The sequence below is a fragment of the Pipistrellus hanaki genome, assembly GCF_964339955.1.
Source record: "Pipistrellus hanaki genome assembly, chromosome: 9".
NCBI lineage: Eukaryota > Metazoa > Chordata > Mammalia > Chiroptera > Vespertilionidae > Pipistrellus > Pipistrellus hanaki.
In genome coordinates this window covers 51,926,674-51,940,009 of record NC_140511.1, presented here as the reverse complement: position 1 = coordinate 51,940,009, position 13,336 = coordinate 51,926,674, and the positions used below count along the sequence as shown (strand labels likewise).

General features: G+C 38.5%; 1 protein-coding gene and 1 pseudogene across 6 annotated transcripts in view; one reads left to right on the top strand and one right to left on the bottom strand.

Moving 5' to 3' along the window:
* LOC311627464 (DNA-directed RNA polymerase II subunit RPB3-like) overlaps window positions 1-13,336 on the bottom strand; it is a 61,405-nt pseudogene that overhangs the window by 22,929 nt on the left and 25,140 nt on the right. The gene's annotated exons all lie outside the window — the stretch shown is intronic.
* The window catches only part of LOC311627468 (uncharacterized protein), a 228,795-nt gene that overhangs the window by 209,507 nt on the left and 5,952 nt on the right, over window positions 1-13,336 (top strand). For 3 of the 5 annotated variants that reach the window (XR_014795918.1, XR_014795920.1, XM_084893990.1), the window contains 2 exons: window positions 6,510-6,583; window positions 7,547-7,673. Coding sequence is in view for 1 of the 5 variants with exons in the window: in XM_084893990.1 (XP_084750116.1) it covers window positions 6,510-6,563 (54 nt within the window). In the remaining 4 variants the exon portion in view is untranslated. The remainder of the gene's footprint in view (window positions 1-6,509; window positions 6,584-7,546; window positions 7,674-13,336) is intronic. The other 2 variants (XR_014795919.1, XR_014795921.1) reach the window with 1 other exon arrangement.

Sequence of the window (13,336 nt, the reverse complement as noted above, 5' to 3'; positions counted from 1 at the left end):
TGAAGACAGTGTAAGGAGCCTCTGAGACAACTTCAACTGTACCAACATCCGAATTATGGAGGTACCCGAAGAAGAGAGAGAGCAAGATATTGAAAACCTGTTTGAAGAAATAATGGCAGAAAACTTCCCCTACCTGGTAAAAGAAATAGACTTACAAGTCTAGGAAGCACAGAGAACCCCAAACAAGAGGACTCAAAGAGGACCACACCAAGACACATCAAAATTAAAATACCAAGGACTAAAGACAAAGAGAGACTCTTAAAAGCAGCAAGTTAGTTACCTATAAGGGAGTGGCCATATGACAGTCAGCTGATTTCTCAACAGAAATTATGCAGGCCAGAAGAGAGTGGCAAAAAATATTCAAAGTGATGAATCGTAAGGACCTACAAAAAGATTACTTTACCAGCAAAACTATCATTTAGAATTAAAGAGCAGATAAAGAGCTTCACAGAGAAGAAAAATCTAAGAGTTCATTACCACCAAACCAGTATTATATGTAATGCTGAAGGGTATTCTTTAAGAAGAGTAGAAGAAAAGAAAAAGATAAAAAATATGAACAACAAAATGGCAACAAATACACATCTATGAACAATTGAATTTAATAATCAAACGAATAAGAAATTTAATGAACAGAATAAACTGGTGAATAAAATAGCATCAGGGGCATGGAACTGGAACAGACTGACAATTCTCAGAGGGAAGCAGGGTGTGGAAGGTGGGAAGAGATTAAACAAAATCTTATACCATGTACATATTACCTATGAACACAGATAAGAGTGTGATGAAGGCCAGGGGCAGGGTGGGAATTGGGTGGAAGGGAGATATGGGGGGGAAAAGTGGGACATCTGTAATAATCTCAACAATAAAGATTTTTTTTAAAAGACAATGTTGTAGTACTTCCCTTTCCCAGATTTAAAAGCATTGTGATGTCACATATAACAGCAATGATCAAAACTCTAGGGCAGTTCAATTCCCAATTAAAAGGGTTGTTCTGAGTCAGCCTGGTGAAGGAAAATGTGGGGGAAGAGGCCTGGGCTAAACGCCACTCAGACACAATGAGTGTCTTGGGAGGGCTTTTTTGTTTGCAAAACAAAGGCTTCCTTCAAGGTAGCTCAAATAAGAGAAGACTTACCTATATAACAAGTGATTTCACCTCATCTAACGGTGGAAACAAGGAATAGCTGGACCTCACTGCACTAGAACTATGAACCAATGCAACTCTTTCCTTATCTTGAACATTTCCTAGTAGTGTGAGCACTAGTGGGTGACACCGCAACCCACCTCCCATACAGTACCAGAAGCAGTGGCAACTCTGGAAGATGTTCATACTATCTCTTCACTTTTGTCTTCCCATGTTAGAGGTAATAACTGGTTTTTCTAGCTTCCTTTTTCTCTTTTCCAGCTTTTAAACAGCAGTATAACAAATTCCCTGAATTCAATTCCTTCTATATAGCATGTCTACAGTGGTTTCTGTTTTTCTGATTGGACACTGATTGCTACATTGCCAGCTCCAACACTGACTTTTTTGTTTGCTTGCTTGTTTTGTTTTGTTTGAGCCTGAGTGCACACGTCACAAGCTGTTTCTCTTTAGGGAAGGTGTCCACCTCTGGTCTGAAAAACTATGTTAAGGGCATAGCTATACTGAGCAGATGATCTGTCATCCCAAACTTTCTGGTGCAGTTGAGAACAGGACAGAAGTTGATTGAGGTAGGGGGTGAGTGGAGTGTATGGGGGTCAGGAGGGTTGACAGTTGAGGAAGGACTACATAGAGATATGAACAGAGTTACCCAAACACACAAAGAGCAAAGTCTGATATTAGAAATCCAGAAAGAAATCAATGACCTGTAGACAGTGTTGTAACCAACTGGGTCGAAAACCAAAGGCAGGTACAGTTGCAGTCACAGGGAGTGGTAGATTCCAGGGCTGAGACAGACTGGGACAAGAGAAGTGCACATTTTAGAAATGTCAGGGGCAACTATGCAGACACGTGCTCACACAGAGTTCTGGGTAGTGTTTAGTCACATAAAAAAGGACTTGGGAGAACAAAAAAAGATACTTGGGAGCAACTGTAGTTTATCCAAACTTGATCTTACTGTGACTGATTCCCCAGAACAACTCTTTTAATTAAGAATTGAACTGCCCTTCTTTTTCTTTTCTTAATAATTATATTTTATTACATGAATATTTTTGTTTTCTTTATTTTATTTGAATAGTTTCTCCCTTTGTAACCTATGATATGTGTTAATTATAATTCAATATGTATTAGAATTTATAGATAAATGAAAAGAAAAATATAAATTTCATCTATAATCCAGCCAACCAAGGTTAACCTTCCAGACTTTTTTTATATCTTTATATTCATATGCATATTCCTATGGACATATGTATATATTTTAAAACCAAAATTACTTAACTTTTTAAGGGGGAAAAGTCTTTTTTTAAATATATATCTTATTGATTTTTTACAGAGAAGAAGGGAGAGGGACAGAGAGAAACATTGATGAGAGAGAAACATTGATCAGCTGCCTCCTGTACAGTCCCCACTGGGGATGTGCCCACAACCAAGGTACATGCCCTTGACCGGAATCGAACCTGGGACCTTTCAGCCCGCAGGCTGAAGCTCTATCCACTGAATCAAACCAGTTTTGGCGGAAAAGTCTTATAATACTACTTTTAAAAAGTAGACTAATTAAGCAAATCAGAAATAAATTCAAGTCTATTCAATAAGTTAATATATAAAAAAAATTGGTGAAATAAGCAATGAGTAAATAAGCCTCTATTAAATGAGAGACCACTGAAAATAAATGTCAAATAAGTTTATTGTCTATAAGGGACTGATAAAAATATAAAAGATCTCTATTCTTTTATGGAGAGATAAATAGCTAAAATATAAATAATAAAAAATACAAAGATTAAAGAAACACTTTGAAAAGTTCTCTGTCTCACTAATAATTAAGGAAACTGAATTTAAACAATGATGATTTAACAATTCACTCTACCATCTAAAGTAAAAGTGAGAAAAGTCCAATGTAAGCATAATAATGGGTAAGTATGTATTTGAACATTAGTTGTAGTACTAAAAATTAGGAAAACCTTTTTTAAAAGCAGCATGGGACTATATCTGTTAATCCCAAAAGCAATCAAAAAAGAGAAAAAATTTTAAACTATTTTTTTATATCTGCACTACTTATTAGTGACTAGATAATTCAAATGCCCCAAATAGAGGGGATAAGTCATTATTTTAAAACATTGATATATTATTATGGTAAAATATTGAGTTGATAATAATAATAAATTTATGAACAATGCATATTAATGGAAAGAAAAAAACAAAAATTAAAATAGTATCAAAACTTCTTGATATGACTATGTAAATATTGTGTCTATACAACAATAAATATTTTAAAAGCAAGCAAGCAGAATTTTGTAAATTCTGTATATCCTATATAATAAAAGGCTAATATGCAAATCAACTGAACGGTGGAATGACTGGTTGCTTTGATGTGCACTGATCACCATAGGGCAGACACTTAATGCAGGAGCTGCCCCCTGGTGGTCAGTGTGCTCCCACAGGGGGAGCACTGCTCAGCCAGAAGCTGGGCTCACGGCTGGCAAGCACAGCAACTCCCACCTCCATAGCAGCGCTATGGATGTCCAACTGCCAGCTTAGGTGGGGAGTGGGCCTAAGCCATCAGTCAGACATCCCCTCAGGACTCCCAGATTGTGATAGGGGGCAGGCTGGGCTGAGGGACCCCTCTTCCAGTGCATAAATTTCATGCACTGGGCTTCTAATCTTATGATAAAGGAATTATTTGTGTTTTTTGTTGATCTGTTTTTAAATGTTTTGCTTGTTTCAATTCTTAGTTTGGTTACATATATATAAAATCATAGTATATGCAGTTTTCAATAACATTTTCCTGATAATCAACTATAAAATTTGGCAGGTGACATATCTCACAATTCTATATTCTCCTCCAGTTCATCCCCATTCCAGGACCTTAGGAATAGGTGAAATTTAGAACAGAAATTTTAGTTTGTAGTATATTTTGTGGTATGCTGCCCACCTAGATCTCTCCTTCAGGACTGAAACACTCATTCTCCCACTGGCTATGGAAATTGGCTGACAGCTCTTAGATGAGTGTCTCTCCAAGAATTGCCTTCTCTCAATTGAAGAAAGTGCCTTGTCTAAGATCATGCCCCTCTCCTTGGGGACAGCCACTTCTTACTGGCCAATAATAGGGGATAAGGGATCCAGACTCCCTTGCCTCAAAGAAGAGCTCCTCTGAAGGGTCATCTGAGCCCAGAACTGTCTTTGGAAGCCTTTGTTACAACTACATCAGTTTACTCCTCCTTCTGTCCAACCTGCCACCAAGTGAGACTAACACTAAGCCCCAAATATCCCACCATTCTTCCAGGAGAACAACCAGTCATTTGATAGCAAGTTACATTGGATGGGGCAGTGATTAATTTTGACTGGAATAAATATGTATCTTGGATGTGAAGTTTGCCTTTCCTGCCCTCCGGGCCTCAACCAGTACCACCATCTAAGGGCACATGGAGTATTTGATCTGCCAATATGGAATCCTGTGTAATATTTTTATTGAACCCAGGAATCCATTTCATAATGAAGCTGGTGTAACAGTGGCACATGAGCATGGGATCCACTCTTCCTATTTCATACCACACTCACAGAAACTGCCAGCTTGACAGGTGATGAAGCTCAGTTGCATCTTTTGAAGGTGCAATTGAGCTTCCCCTTTGGAGGTGATATGGTTCAATAACATCTTCCAAGTTGCAGAATACACCATAAGTTAACAACTATTATATGAACCTATGTTCTCAAAAGGCATAATACATGGTTCTGGAATGCAACGGAAGGAAGGAAGTAGGAGTGACCCTGAGCCCTGCTTACCATCACTCACAGTGACCCACTTGTGGTATTTATGCTTCTTGTCCCAGCAACTCTGGACTCTGTGGGTGTGGAAGTGCTGGTAATTGGGTATTTCTTTGCCCAATTTTGACAGTAAATGGAGCAGCCACAGCCTGAGAAGGGCATGGTATCAGAGGCCCACCAGATAAGCCATTTAGACAATAGAACCATGGGTGCAGGAAACAGAAATAGGCTGAAAAACAGTGAGACAATGAATACCAATTGCAACCCTCAAACTAGGAGCAGTAGCAGGGAACTGTAGTTTGTCTCACTGTTTCCCCAGGGAAAGAGACCAACCAGGACCTGAGAGGAGCTGTTCCTAGAACGTATTATATAAAGTGACTGGATCCAGTGCAAAGGGCAGGCTGTAATAGATGCCATGGTGTGCCACTCAGATTCTCCATTCTGGATTGAGGCAATCATTCCCTCCGCTGCTAGAAATGTTGGCAGCTGATAGCTCTCAGGCGAGTCTCTCTGCTGATATTGTCCCCAGCTGAAGAGAGTCGCCTTGCCAGAGCTGAGAGGCAGCCTACATCTACGACTAGTTCTTGCCCACATATAAAGGTCCAGCCCTCTCTGCTCTCAGTCCTCTTTCCTCACAGAATTGGCTGACAGACCTTTGCTCTGACGCCATTGCAGTTCAATTCCTCTTTCTATTTGATCCTACTTCCCTCACTCCTGTTCTGGTGTTGAATCCCTGGGCACTCCCCAGTAAACTTCCTGCATGTAAATATCCATCTCAGTGTTGGTTTCTGTGGGACTATGCAACAGTTACATTAGGTTGTATTTTGTGGGTGTGGTTTTTTTTTTTTTTGTTGTTGTTGTTGTTGTTGTTGTTGTTGTTTTCCATACAGAAAATACTGTCTAGCATACAAGGCTTTGTGTGACTATTATGTAGAGACTAAGAATTCCAGGGTCATCTATGTCTGGAAAACTCATTGGCCTCACCAGTAGCATTGATACTGTTTCTTTTCCTTTGGAGACTTCGTTTTTTTTGGGGGGGACACCACTGAATGTGCTGATTCCAGAAGCAGTCAGGAGGCCCTTCAGTTCTGCTTCTGTCTGATGATCATTTCCTTTCTTCTTCAGCTCTCTAGTTGCCAGGCCCTGAGCTTTTCTTTTTTCTTTTTCTTTTTTAAAAAAAAATATATTTCATTGATTTTTTACAGAGAGGAAGAGAGCGGGATAGAGAGTTAGAAACATTGATGAGGGAGAATCATCAATCAGCTGCCTCTTGCACACCCCGTACTGGGAATGTGCCCGCAACCAAGGTACATGCCCTTGACCCGAATCGAACCTGGGACCTTTCAGTCCACAGACCAATGCTCTATCCACTGAGCCAAACCGGTTTCAGCAGGCCCTGAGCTTTTCTATCCCTTCCTTCCAGAAAGCACTGGTCCTACCAGCTGTCACTTTCCTTTCTCCACCCAGAGTCAAATAAGTTCCAGATGCTGAGAGAGTTGTGGGAATCTCTTCAGTGTCACCGGGAGGAGGGGAACTTAAATTCCTCTGGCTAGCAGTCACCATCTTGTTTCTCTGTTTCTTTCCTTTGCCCCCATTGCTTTTCTTTCACCATCAGAGAGTGAAGTCATTTCCTGACTCCACTGGGTCTTCAAGTTCCTCTGCCTGCTAGGATTTCAAGACCTTTTTATGGTAAATCTCTATATTACACTTTAAATTTTAATGTTGTTGTTGTTGTTGTTGTTGTTGTTGTTGTATTACACTAAAATTTCTGGATGACAAAGCTATAAATGGGAATTAAAATCCTTTCCTTCCTCCTTTCCTGTCTGTCTGCCTGCCTTTCTTCCTTCTTTCCTTCCTTCCTTCTTTTCTTCAGTAAATTTCTTGTGTACCAACTCTGAGTCATCTCTTACATGAAGCTAAGCTATACCTACCGTTATTTAAGGTTATTAAATGTGATATTAGGGACACAACCATTCCTTTTTGAAATCTCCCTAGGGGCCAAAGTTGGCAGCAGATTGCTGGTCTGGCTGAGTCTTGCAGCACATCCCACTGGAACAACAACCCAGAGCTCATGCCCTTGGATGGAGAGCATATTAACAGCATTCTCTTTGTGTAAAAAGGCCTCCAAGTTTTGTAAAGGCCCACTATATTTAGTGTAGTAAAGTGAAATGTCCCTAACCAGTAGATTTCTATCGACCAGCCAGTCTTCAAAAGCCAACTGGACAGGGCGGCTGGAAACCACAACCCATCCCCCTCCCTAGTGCCCTTTAAGACATCGGGCCCTCTTGTGCATTTCTAAATCAAGACCTACATAAAATGGGACCTATTCCATCCTCACATTGTTGTTGACCTTAGTCCTGAAGCCTGGAAACATATCTCAACCTTTCTATAACCTCCAGGTAGCCTTGCTGCTCCCTCAGGGCATAGCTTGGGGTCAGCAGAGGAAACTATTCCTCTTCAGCACATTTTCTCAAAGTATAGTAATGTCACATGGAGAAATATGTAGAGAAGGAAGACAAAGACAGAGACTTTAATATGATTACTCTTCCAGTTGTAGAAGCCTTTATTGGTTTTTACTCATCATTTTTTATCTGACTGTAGGCACCATTTCACTGACTTTGACTTCAAACTCTTGTTTTGCTCCTTAATCAGGATTTTGGCTTGCTCATATTGGGACAAATCAAAGAAGACTGAAAGAAGGAAGATAAATTGTACCCCAGAACGCTGGAAAACTCTGAAATTAGAGGTACCCAAAGCCCCCTGAAGAAGGGAGTAAGAGGTAAGGATGAAAAGAAAAGATTGTTTGAAAGTCTTTTTAATGACTGGTTAGATCCCAAGATCTTTTTTTTTTTAATTGAAAAGCGCTCTTGCTTATTAAACTGCTGATAGACTGGGAAGCGCTTCTTTCTTTCTTCTTTTTATTTATTTATTATTTATTTATTTATTAAAAATATATTTTATTGATTTTTTACAGAGAGGAAGAGAGATGGATAGAGAGTTAGAAACATCAATGAGAGAGAACCATCGATCAGCTGCCTCTTGCACACCCCCTACTGGGGATGCGCCTGCAACCAAGGTACATGCCCTTGACTGGAATCGAACCTGGGACCTTTCAGTCCAGAGGCTGACACTCTATCCACTGAGCCAAACTGGTTTCAGCAGATCCCAAGATCTTATTCCCAACGTAGCACAGCCATGTGACTACCCTTCCACCACTCTAGACATGGCCAGGAAGTTTATTCTCTTGAGAAGCAGGGTCAAAGGATCTGGGCTTGGTGCACCAAGCAGAGCTGAAGATGAGGAGGGATGGGGTTATATGGAAGGCTCCATAATGAATGATTAGCTTCCCTCACCCCCAGCCTCTAGCCCCTTTCCTTTAAAAACCTCCCAGAAGGCTAGAAGTCAGATTTATAAATGCCCACACAAAAGAATTTATCTGATTGACTGACCAACTGAAGAGAAAAAAATTTCTTTTTTTTTTATTGATTTTTTTACAGAGAGGAAGAGAGAGGGATAGAGAGTTAGAAACATTGATGAGAGAGAATCATCAATCAGCTGCCTCCTGCACACCCCCTACTGGGGATGTGCCCGCTACCAAGGTACATGCCCTTGACTGGAATCGAACCCGGGACCTTTCAGTCCCCAAGCCAACACTCTATCCATTGAGCCAAACCGGTCTCGGCGAGAAAAAAATTTTCAAATAATGACATTTGGATGTCCCTATCCCCAAAAGAAATATGGCATTACTGTGAAGCACAACAGTCAATAAGCTTTGGCCATTCACAGGGGATTTAAGTGCTTCACTCATTTTTTTTTTTAATTGATTTCAGAGGAAAGACAGAAACATCAATGATGAGAGAGAATCATTGATTGGCTGCCTTATGTACACCCCACACTGGGGATTGATCCCACAACCTGGGCATGTGCCCTGATAGGGAATTGAACCATGACTTCCTGATTGATAGGTCGATGCTCAACCACTGAGCCACACTGGCCACGCAGAAAGAGGAAAAAAAATAGTAAGAAAATAAGATTAGTTCGAGTGATCCAATGACTGAATCGGGAGAAGTATAAGAGTAAGCAGAAAAAAAATGGAGGGGAGGGAATTACTAAAATAATAATGTATATGATAATTTCTTAAAACTGAAGGAAATGTGTGTTCATATTGAAATGTTTTCAGCTGAGGTTCATTCTGCACACTGGATGAAAAAGACCCTATTCTAAGGTGTGTCATCATGAAATTTCAGACCATTAGGGAGAAAAGAGGACCTCAAAACCTTCCAGGGAGGAAAAAACAAACAAACCAGCCTGGAGTCCCAGAGGAGGTATTAGTGTCAAACTTCTCAGTAGCAACACGGGAAGCTGGACGAAAAGAAGCAATGCCTTTACATTTCTGAGGGGAAATTATTTCTAACCTAGAATTCTATACCCTACCATCCAATTGCTGTTAAAAAATAAAGACATTTCACTCCTGCTAGGTCTCAAAAGTTTTTACCTTTCATGAGCTTTATCTCAGGATAAACTCCATTAAACCAAATGAGTAAATAAATCAAGAGGAAAATACGAAGTTTAGGAAACTGAAGATCCAACAAAAGAGAGATGCAGAAGAAATGCTCAGAATAATAAAAAGGGAAGTGTCAGGATGACAGATGGATCAGGGGCCTAGCAAGCAGTCCGTGCAGATGGGAACTGGACAATGAAAGGCTCAGGGTGGCATTAGAAGAAAGGTCTATGAGAAAACAAACAAAACAAACAGAGAGATTTATAATTCTGTCAGAGGACTTGGTTGAAATTAGTGATTGCTGTATCGAAACCGAAGTTTAAAAGAGACAATCATTAACCTAGGGGAAAACAAAATGATTATATACGATGCAAAGTGAACAGGAAGCAGCTCATCTAGGAACAATATTTCCATAGGCACAACAATGTAAACACCAAAAACAGGTTTAACCAAAATTGTGATATCTTTAAAATGGAAGGATGGTTACAGGTGAAGAGTATGTTGAGTGTGGTATTTAAAAAATGAAATATTTCCCCCATATAAGGAAATCAAGAGGTAATACCTAAACTAAAAACTAAAAACTAAAAGTCAAGGGGGAAAAACAATCAAAAAACCAGTATAAGCCCCAAAATAAACAGCTAAAAGATATGAGTCTAGTTGGCTTTGAAGAGAAGAAAGCAGAGATGGGAGGAGGGGGCAAAGGGACTGCCATTTTGTTTTGTTGTTGATGTTAAAAGCTTTCTATTTGACTTTTTATACAAAGTGCTTGTATGCTTTTTCATTTTGAAAAAAGACTAAAGTAAAAAAAAAAAAAAGCGAGTTAGAGAGGAAATGAGGGAGAAGGGAAAATTAGGGTAGAAAAAAAATGAAGTCAGAAGTAATATTAGATGCGGTACACATCATTACTAAAGATAGGCTGACAATTTGGTTCTGAGCTTTTTAGCAGCCAGCACAAAGTGGAAAATGTAATCATTTATACAGTTTCACAATGTCCAAGAGATAAAAACAAACCACTTATTCAGGAGAAATATATCTATTCCTGGTACTGAGATTTGAGAGACATTTTTCCCATCTGTCCTCCTAAAGAGGACATCATGTGACATAGTCAACCATATCCTCATCAACTTGCCTACAGTAAATGCAATAATAAGTTTCATAGAGTTTTTTCTTATCACATCTCTCAATGTAGACTGAGGGCAAAATGCCAATGTAGAGTCCAGAAAAAAACAATTCTGTGAGGAGATAGAAATCTGTTCATTTCAGAGAGGCAATAAAACATAGTGGCTATGGTATGGGCTAGATCTCCAAATCTGTCTCTTAAAGATACTTAATGACTCTGTACTCAGTGTTTTCATCTATAAAATGGGCGAAATATTATCATCTCATTGGATTTTGGAAGTATTGCAAAAAAATAATTAAATAAATAAATAAATAAATATTGTTATTATTCAGAGAAATGCCTTTTTAAAATGGATTTTAAATGTTAAGACTACAATAAACAAAACAGTGTGGTAAGTGGTATTAGGATAGATATATAGATTAATGGAATAGTAGATCTACATAAGTACAGCTGATTTTTAACAGAAGTGCAAAAACAATTCAATGGAAGACAGATATTCTTTTCAACATATTGTGCTAGAGCAATTGGATGTCTATAGGCAAAGAAATGAAATTCAACCTAAATCCCACACCTTCTATTAACTTAAAATGGATCATCGATTTAAATGTAAAATATCAAAAGATAAAGCTTTTAAATGAAAACAAAGGAGAAAATCTTTGGAACCTAGGGCTAGGTGAAGAGTTCTTAGATATCGTACTCAAAGCATAATCCATTCAAGAAAGAGTCACAAAATGGGCTTCATTAAACTTAAAAACTTTAAGTTTAAACAAAAGATCCTCCAAGGGGATGAAAAGATAAAACACAGACTGGAAGAAAGTGCTTGCAAACCAAAGGGTACTTTGGGAAGTATTGCAAATCAAACATCTGCAGAGGACTAGTAAAAGAAAAATCGCTTAAAAATTTACAGTATGGAACATATAATACAATTAGAAAATGGGCAAAAGACATTAAAATACATTTCTATAAAGATGATATACAGATGGAAAACAAAAATATGTTCAACATAGGTTAAAATAAAACACAGTGACAAAGCCAAATGCTGGCAGAGGAATTGGCTCTATTATATATTGCTAATGGTAACATAAAATGGTACAGCTACTCTGCAAAAATAGTTAGGCAATTTTTTAAAAAATTAAATATACACTAACCACATGATCAGCAATCACACTCCTGGGTATTTATCCAGAGAAATAGAAATTTGTGTCAACATTTACAAGAATGTTTACTGTAGCTTTATATATAATTGCCTAAAATGGGAAACAACCCAAATACCCTTCAATGGGTGAGTAGTTAAGCTGTAGTATGTCATCTCAGGGAATACTACTAAGCAATAATAATTTTAAAAAAAACACTACTTGGATAGATCTCAAAAAGATTACATATAGTATGCTAAGTGGGGGGGGGAGACAATCTCAGAAGGTTGAATACTACATAATTTCATTTATATACTATTCTCAAAATGATAAAATTATAGAGATGGAGGACAGATTAGTGGTTCTAGGGATTTGGGTTAGGGGAGAAGAGGAACTTAAGTGGGCACGAGAGATTTTTGTGGAAATAAAGCAGTTCAAAATCTTAATTGTGATTGTGGTTACATGAATCTCTACATGTGGTAAAATTGCATAGAATACACAAACATATACATGCACACGTGGTGAAATCTGAAACTGAATAAAGTCTGTTGATTATATCAAGATGTTACCACTGTGGGAAACTGGGTGAAGGATACATGAGACCTCCCTGTTCTATTTACAACTTCCTGTACATCTATAGTTATTTCATAATAGAGTTTAAAAAATAGATGCTATGAAATATGCTGGATAAACCCTATAGTAAAATCTTATTAATTCGGTGATTAAAGTTACCTTTATTTAGCAAACTCAATTCTTTCTTTCTAGATTGTATAAAATGATAATTTAAAGATTTGCAAGGTTGGTAGAATTCGTAGAAATTCATCAAAATGTGGTGAAGGCAAGAGGGGTTGTGTATGTATAGAGGAGGTGTTTATGGCAGGTGTCCACTGTTTCAAAAAGGAAGTAACATATATCCAAGAGTCCTTACAGAATGACACTTCTTATCATGGACCAGTCTCTGGCCCTCAAATTTTCAGGTTCAAACACCTGATTTTCCTGCAGACTAAGCTTGTTTCCCATTACCTGAGTTCATAACCTGATAAGCTATACACAACAACTTCAGCCACACTCAGATGTGCAAGAAAAGTCATTTCTTTCTATTAACTTACTTTGAAAAATATAGAGAGAATGAAATAAAACCAATACTTTAACAAATCATTCCAGACCCCATCCTAGTAGATGGAGGAAATGAAACCTAAGAAATTATTTGCAAAGACACTGTTAGCCCGTTTACTGCCAAAGTCCACTGTTGTAGTCCAAGTGACCACCAAGAATGGTCACTGGCTTTTGTGATGCACGGGACTCAAAAGTCTTCATGCTATGATCCAGCTCCCCTAAGCACTCCAAGCAGTCATTTCCTTCCTAAGCCTTGCACTTTCTCAGGCTCTGACATCTCCAGCTCCAGCCTCAGAGAAACTCCTAAAGAAGCCTCTTACTTCCCTAAGACCCTTTCTCTCCCAGCTCTCTAGGACACCCAACATCAACTTAGATTTTCTAGAAGGTGGGAAAAACCACTAACTTGAAATCACTTTTTGTCCTTTACTTTTTGGGCTGCCAAAATCCCTGCGATAGGAAGTTTGAGGCCTCACTACCTTTAGAATGTAGAGAAGAGAAAAATATAGAGAAAATGAAATAAAACCAATACTTTAACAAATCATTCTGCCAAAATCATACCAATCCAGAAAAGT